Genomic DNA, 8,071 nt, shown 5'->3' with positions numbered 1-8,071 from the left:
AGAAATTTACCAATTTAATAAAAGAAAATACATATATTTTGGCTGGTTCATACCCGCTAAAACCCTCTACGACCTACGAAAATATAGCACCAATTACTATGGGTTCTAATTTTCAGTCTACAAAGATAAATTATATTGATATGACAAATTGCTAAATGATTCTGTTAGATCAATCTTTGTTTCCAATTAAAGGAAATTTGTATACACTTACGAAAAAAATTGTGTAACAATGAGGAAAAGGGAAAAAAAAAATAGTTTTATAAGCTTGAAACCAAAACGGGCCTTAGGTCCATGAGATTTTTTAAGCCCAAACAAGATTTCCCAGTCAATGTAACCTCTTTCGTAGTCAAAGTAGGGGTGTCAAATCGTGCTATCGTTTTGTGTTTCTGTCTGATACGATAATGTTTTATGTAACACGAACACGACACGACACGATGTCGCGTTTTTTTTAGCTAACACGAAAACGAACGAATTAAAAAACGACAAACGCGACACGACACGAAAAATATATCATATACTAAAAATTAGTTTATTTAATGAATACTTTATCAAATATAACATGAAAAACACGAAAAACACGATAAAGAACTGCTAAATCGTGTCAATTTCGTTGTTGAATTTTGAACACGAACACGAACACGACACAACACGACATCATGTTTTTTACAGTTAACACGAACACAACACAAACACGAATTCAAATTCCAGTTTCGTCCCAATTCCGTTCCGTGTCGTGTATTTTTGTCGTGTCGTGTCATAAATTGTCACCCCTAAGTCAAAGTTTGCAAATTTTAGTTATAAAAAAATCGTAGGCTATCACTTTTTAGGGCAGTCGAAATTGTACCACGGAAAATCAACAAACATGTTACCAACCGAACCAAGAAAGTTGGTAGCCAACATGTTTGGTTGGTAATACCGTACCAATTCAACAATCTTGGTACGGTAAGACCATCCAGTATGGATAGCATAACCGCCTTTGTTGTTGAGCTGGACCACGACCACGCCCGTGCATACACGAATTAAAATGAACAATCCTATTGGTTGTGTTTGCAACGACTACATTTTCATTTGTAACGTATACTTTTTTTTTTTTTTTTTAATTTTTTACCTTTCAAACATATTAAACCTCTTCTATATATACCACTTTCTATTATATACTCACACAATTTCTTTTTTCTATTCTCACAATCACACACTTGTTTTGCATTATCATTCAAAACCAATGACTCCTAAAATGATGAATTGGTCAGAAAATGAAGAAGATAACTTATCACGAGCATGGGTAGTGGCTTCAGAAGACCTAGATGCTATAACGCCTCTTAATTTTTGGGTAAAAGATGGAAATGTTTTCCATGATTTAATGGGTTGCCGAAGTCATAGTCTTGATGAAATATGTTCGAAATTTCGCGATATGAGGGTTAAATGTCTTGAATTCAATGAGACTTATAACTTTGTTATAAACAACGTAGATGAAGGCGACTTGTTTGCTGTGGTCATGCACCAATATGAAGACACGAAACACACACCGTGTAAACAATTAAAAGCTTGACGAAAATTAAGAGAGTGCCCAAAATTTAGTCATTAAAATAAGGTTTAAAAACTAATTTAAGTTTTTTGTGGTTGCATTTTTATGTTTTTATTTTATTTTATATTCTGTGTTTTAAATTAATGTAATCTTTATTTCATTGAATAAAAAACTAGTTTAAAAAATATATTTTTATTGTTTTTGAATTAAATTCAATTAAAAAAATATATTTTATTGTGTTTTTGAATCAAATTTAATTAAAAAAATAAGGTGAAGTGGTGTGTTTAGTGATAGGTATCCCATGGTTAGTGGTATAGAGTGTAGTAATGATGTGACGCTCACTACTATAATGGTTAGTGGTGAGTAGCGCTGTAAACAAACTGAACGAATACGAACGAAAGCTTGTTCGTGTTTGTTCATTTAAGTTAGCTGAACAAATGAACGAATAGGAACGGATAAACGAACGACTTTTTTTGTTTATGTTCGTTTGTTTAACAAATTACATTGTTCATGTTCGTTCGTTTATGTTCGTGAACAAGTTAAACGAACGAACGTAAACGAACAAAGTTAAAAAAACATAATTCAACATATATGAACATATGATATATTGTAATGTAATCAAACACGATTAAACATATATAAATATAAAATGAACTTATATGAACAAACATAAACGAACAAAAATGAACAACATAAACGAAAGTTCACGAACATAATTGAACGAACGAGACCAGTGTTCATGTTCGTTCATTTAACTAAACGAACGAGAGTTTTATGTCAATGTTTGTTCATTTATTAAATAAACGCACATAAACGAACTTCCCGCCGAACGGTTCATGAACTGTTCGCTGAACGTTCAGTTCGTTTATAGCCCTAGTGGTGAGTATAACGGATGATCTAATTGTATAAAAACTGAAAAACCATGGTAATACCTACCAACCGATTCATTTGTTATATATATATATATATATATATATATATATATATATATATATATATATATATATATATATATATATATATATATATATATATATATATATATATATATATATATGAAATCGTATATTTCAATTGTTAATTATGTCTAGTGTCTATAATTTTAAGAACATTATGTAAGTCATTTGGTTGTATTAGTGAATGATTATTATCACGTTAAAGTACAAAATTAAAGCATTACTTTAGAGTTACTTTAGTACAATTCAATTGTAAATTAAAAGAACTATGGAACTAATTTCTTTCCTAAACATCAAAATTATGCGATGTTTTACTTATTTTTAAATCTTACAATAGAAAATTAAAAGAAGTTGGTATATATCATTACCAATTTGTACCAACCAAACTTCTTGGTAGCAAATATACTTAATATGATATTGATAGCAAAATTTTTATACCAGCTATAGTTGCTACGGTACACGATTTAGGGAAAAAAAAATCGATACCGTACAAATTCTACCCATAGTTTTTTTTTTTTTTTTTTTTTTTTTTTTTTTTTTTTTTTTTTTGTAGGTGATGGCCAACAAAATTATAGCTATTAAGACATTTTTTTGTTTTATTTGTTATTTGATAAAAAGAAACTTTGAAAAAAATATCTATTACAATCATTTTCTCATATATCATCTGCGTATAAAACAAATCTCACTTGTATAATTGTTTTAAAAGTATAATGTCATATTTAAAAACAATTATAATATAATGATATAATTGAACAGATTTAAAATATATATATATAAATAAATAAACTAAGGTAATAAAATAACAAGGTATGATAATATAATAAAAAACAAATAAAAATATGTTTTTATGTCTTTTATTTAGTAATATAAAGACTATCAACTTAAAAAAAGGTACGAATTTCTTTTATTTATTTATTTTACCAAGGCATCGTTGCTGATAGTTTTGAACAATTTTCTTATAAATGCTACTATTCCTACAAATTTTATCTTTTCTTTGGTAAGAATTATCGACATGAGGAGTTTTTTATATTTAAATGAAAATACATCTAAGTTATATTCACTTTATTGGAGATCATTAGATGCTTTTTATCCATAACACCCTTTTCCTATTATTTTTGTTGTTTAGACACTAAAGTTTCCAATATGGTATATTGTAGGATGAGTCAAACTAAGGGTACATACACATTATTACTATATTAAAAAGAAGAACCCCCCATCCTTGACATTTTGACTATGCAAGAAATACAAGGTCCTCATAGTATGCCCTATATTAATCTGATGCCCCTCATTTTAAAAAAATTATCACATATGGCCCTATTGGTTACTTTTTATTATATAACATGGTACTCCAATGAAATTTTGTGAATAATCTATTTAACGGATAAGCTTGAAAATAGTCCCCTTCATCAATTTGACTGTTGTTTGAGAAGTGTAGAACTATTTGCTAAAAATATATAAACTTTGCATACATACCCCAAACAAACTATTACTTTTAACACACCTTAAAGTAATTTAAAAATACAAGATTTAAAAATTAATATATAGAAGTTATTCCAAACTATACTAGCTAGCAAACACAATTAGGCCTAATTAAGTATCTACTTTGTCCATATTATGTTTGTTTGTTGTTACTAATAAATCCCATCTCAATAAATTCAGAAAATAATATTTATAACCATGTATCCTTTTATTTCATATCAGATAAATATGAACTTATTCAAAATTAGAATAACACGATGAAAGAAGATCTTTCGTTGTGTATTTTTTGAACAAAAATAAATGACCAGAAGAAGACTACACATGATTTATGACCAATGAGGATTGCTAGTAATGCAAAGTTATTTAAAATGATTGATCATGCAAGTTGATTATTACATGTGCAATTATATCTTAATAAAGTTTCACACCCATCTAAAATTTGACTTCTTAATACAATTTCTCTTGAAAAACTTTCTTCCAAGAAACAAGCCCCATTTATGACAGGGACTAAATTAATATTAAGCCATATTCAAGGGTTGTGAGTGTAACATTTATATAAAATTAGACATATGGATTTGTTAATGTTCTAAACTTCTCAAAGAGTGTGAGCCCAAATCGCAGAAAATGTTAAAATTTCCCCCCTTTAAAACCATCAATTCCTCACTCCCTTCGCATTGGTCTTCCTCCTTTCAATTCGCTTCAAAATCTCTTCCATTAACTGCTCAAATCTCCACCTTCGCCGGTCTTAATCTCCGCCGGCGCACTTTCACCACCATAACCGCCGCCATGGGTGACGATTCCGGCATGGACGCTGTCCAGAGACGTCTCATGTTTGATGATGAGTAAGTTTTACCTAGTTTCGTATTAACGATTAGATATTCAACCGTTTTGATTTAGTGATTGATTTCTTGTCTTCTTCTACGACTAATCATGACTCCATATAGTTCTTTTGTTTCACCAGCTATCTAATGAAGATTAATAACTAATAACTCGATTTAAGTGGTAACCTAATATCTTAAAGCACGAGGAAAACTGAATCGTGGAAAATTTATTGTTTTGATCTTTTTTCAACTATTTTCAGATGTGGATGTGTTTAGAAATTGGAAGAGCCTTACTGGAGGCATCTTTCTATTTATACAAGCTTCAACTTATAAACTATCTTTGTGGATTTCGATATTTCGAAACCTAAATTAACATCTTTTCTTCCATTTCTGATACATTAAAACGAACCTTTAGGGCTTAGGTTTTGGGGTTTTGTCTCCATTCTCCAAAAGTGGTAACATTTTTATCCTATTTTGTAGTTTTTCATTCACTACCCATTTAGTCGAACCCAACAACAGTATCGAACTCTTTTTGATTATGTGTAATTATCAAACATTTTCTATTCAACCGCTTGTTTTTGAAAAGGTGTTGTTAAATTCATCATCACCCATAAATTTTATTATTTTATACACATATGTCTAATATATTTTTGAAACTCTGTTGCTATTCTGATGATAAAATAGTATCTCAATCTTTTAAATAACATATTAATATGATTGTTTACTTAATGGTTATTGGAATTAATAAATTTCATTTTTTCACATATGGACTTCATTGAGTAAGAGTAAGACAGATAATGACAGTTTTTGACATCTTAAATTTCTGCAGATGCATTTTGGTTGATGAAAATGACAATGTTCTTGGGCATGATACCAAATACAATTGTAAGCAGAATATTTTAAATCGGTTTCATTATTATATATATATATATATATATATATATATATATATATATATATATATACTTTTAAGGAAATTAATATACTTTATATCATGTATTCTGATATTCTCTTCTTCTATCAACTAAAGATTTATCAATATTGTTCCCAAGACAACTAAATATTCAAAATCAACATGAAATAAGAACAATATGAAGTATAGCTGTTATTAATTTTATTGTTATTATTGACTTGACATAAACATTATCATAATTTCTTGAACTTAGGTCACTTGATGGAGAAGATTGAGAAAGATAATTTGCTTCATAGAGCATTCAGTGTATTTTTATTCAATTCAAAATACGAATTACTCCTTCAGGTAGATTAATTTTCAAATAATTATAACAAACTAATTTTCAAATTAGTTTTAATTTTTTTACATATTTGCAGCAAAGGTCAGAAACCAAGGTGACATTTCCTTTGGTATGGACAAACACCTGTTGCAGCCATCCACTATACAGAGAATCGGAGTTAATTCCCGAAAATGCCCTTGGGGTCAGAAATGCTGCACAGAGGAAGCTTCTAGATGAACTCGGTATCCCTGCTGAAGATGTTCCAGTTGATGAGTTCACAACTTTAGGTCGCATGTTGTACAAGGCTCCATCTGATGGAAAATGGGGTGAACATGAAGGTAACCTTTTTTTTTTTTTTTTTTTATAAATTTATTTTTCCTTTTTTTTTTATTAAAAATGTTATCCAGTCAAAACTTTATTCTAAAAGAAAAAAAATGTGAAACAAGTTATTCCTTTTTACAAAGAGAAATTAAATATCCTCCTACATTTTGTTCGTACTCATCTAGGAACCCATGTTAAATATTGACATGTGTCACAATTAATGAAATTAATAATATTTTTAATACACATGTCATTTAAAATGGGTAGGAGGAAAAGTAAGAACAAAATGTAAGAGGATAATTAATTTCTCTTTTACAAAACACCAAAAAAGAGCATATATGTCTTTTGCACACAAAGATCCCTAGCGATCCTCAACCCGTCCTTTTTTAGAACAAAAAAAATTGCAATTTTTGTCCTATTCACATCGGTACCAATACAAATGAATGTCAAACACAGTACAAGTCTGGAATTGTCATTTTGTGCTGTCTTTTCTTGTTGTCAATGACAGTCTGTCTTGTCTTGTAAACGACTGTCATATCTGTCTTGTCTTGTCTTGTCAACGACCGTCTGAAATGACAGTCTGTCTTGTCTTGTCTTGTCCCGTTAATGACCGTCTGAAATGATAGTTTGTCTTGTCTTGTCCTGTCAATGACCGTATGAAATGACAGTCTGTCTTGTCTTGTCTTGTCTTGTCTCGTCAACGACTGTCTGAAATGACAGTCTTGTTCCGTCAATGACTGTCTGAAATGATAGTCTGTCTTGTCGCGACAATGAACGTCTGAAATAACAGTCTGTCTTGTCTTGTCCCGTCAATGACCGTCTGAAATGGCAGTCTGTCTTGTCTTGTCTCGTCAATGACCGTCTGAAATGGCAGTCTGTCTTGTCTTGTCTCGTCAATGACCGTCTGAAATGGCAGTCTGTCTTGTCTTCTCTTGTCCCGTCAATGACCGTCTGAACAGTCTGTCTTGTCTTGTCAATGACGGTCTTGTCTTGTCTTGTTCTGTCATTTGTCAATGACAGATGACCGTCTGAACTGACAGTTTATCATTGATTGTTATGTCTTGTCCTGACAGTCTGTCGTACTTTTGGCAGTTGATTACCTACTCTTCCTCGTGCGTGACGTTGCCGTGAACCCAAACCCTGATGAGGTGGCGGACATTAGATACGTGAACCAAGAAGAGTTAAAAGAGTTACTAAGGAAGGCGGATGCGGGTGAGGAGGGTTTGAAATTGTCCCCATGGTTTAGGCTAGTGGTGGACAACTTCTTGTTCAAATGGTGGGATCATGTCCAAAAGGGGACACTCAATGAAGCAATTGACATGAAAACCATTCATAAGTTGATATGAAAAATGGTTAATATTTATGGTGGTGGTTTGGAGCTAATAATTTGTGTGTTCAAGTCTCGGTCCTTCTTTTTTTAACGTTTTTTTTTTTTCTTTTATTGGGAGTGTTTATTGTGTACTTGTAACGTAGGCCCTTTGGTTACGCTTTAAGAGTTTAATAAAGAACCACCGTTAATTTAAAACTTTGGGTTTACTATTCTGTGTTAGTTACCTTTGACTCGTATCTTATTTAGATTGAATGCTTTTTTTGATGTAATGGATCGTGCTTTTACATGTGTATGTAATTAAGATTGATATGGATGTAGATGGGATAGTGGTTGCAAATTTTTGCACAACCTAAAAATTAAAAAGATGGGATTAGTACTTATAGTAAGTTTAATATTAAATCTGTAAG

The 8,071-nt window shown here is 30.8% G+C and overlaps 1 protein-coding gene across 1 annotated transcript; it reads left to right on the top strand.

The window, feature by feature from the left end:
- Window positions 1-4,569: 4,569 nt before the first annotated feature.
- On the top strand, window positions 4,570-7,859 carry LOC111892800 (isopentenyl-diphosphate Delta-isomerase I). The gene is made up of 5 exons (XM_023888842.2): window positions 4,570-4,802; window positions 5,611-5,666; window positions 5,948-6,039; window positions 6,111-6,351; window positions 7,427-7,859. Exons 1-5 carry the CDS (start codon window positions 4,585-4,587, stop codon window positions 7,678-7,680), a joined length of 861 nt encoding a protein of 286 aa, XP_023744610.1. The 5' UTR covers window positions 4,570-4,584; the 3' UTR covers window positions 7,681-7,859.
- The last annotated feature ends 212 nt before the right edge of the window (window positions 7,860-8,071 follow it).

This window comes from Lactuca sativa, chromosome 2, assembly GCF_002870075.4.
Source record: "Lactuca sativa cultivar Salinas chromosome 2, Lsat_Salinas_v11, whole genome shotgun sequence".
Taxonomy (NCBI): domain Eukaryota; kingdom Viridiplantae; phylum Streptophyta; class Magnoliopsida; order Asterales; family Asteraceae; genus Lactuca; species Lactuca sativa.
Note: the sequence above shows the minus strand (reverse complement) of the source record. Positions and strands in the feature narration are given on the sequence as shown.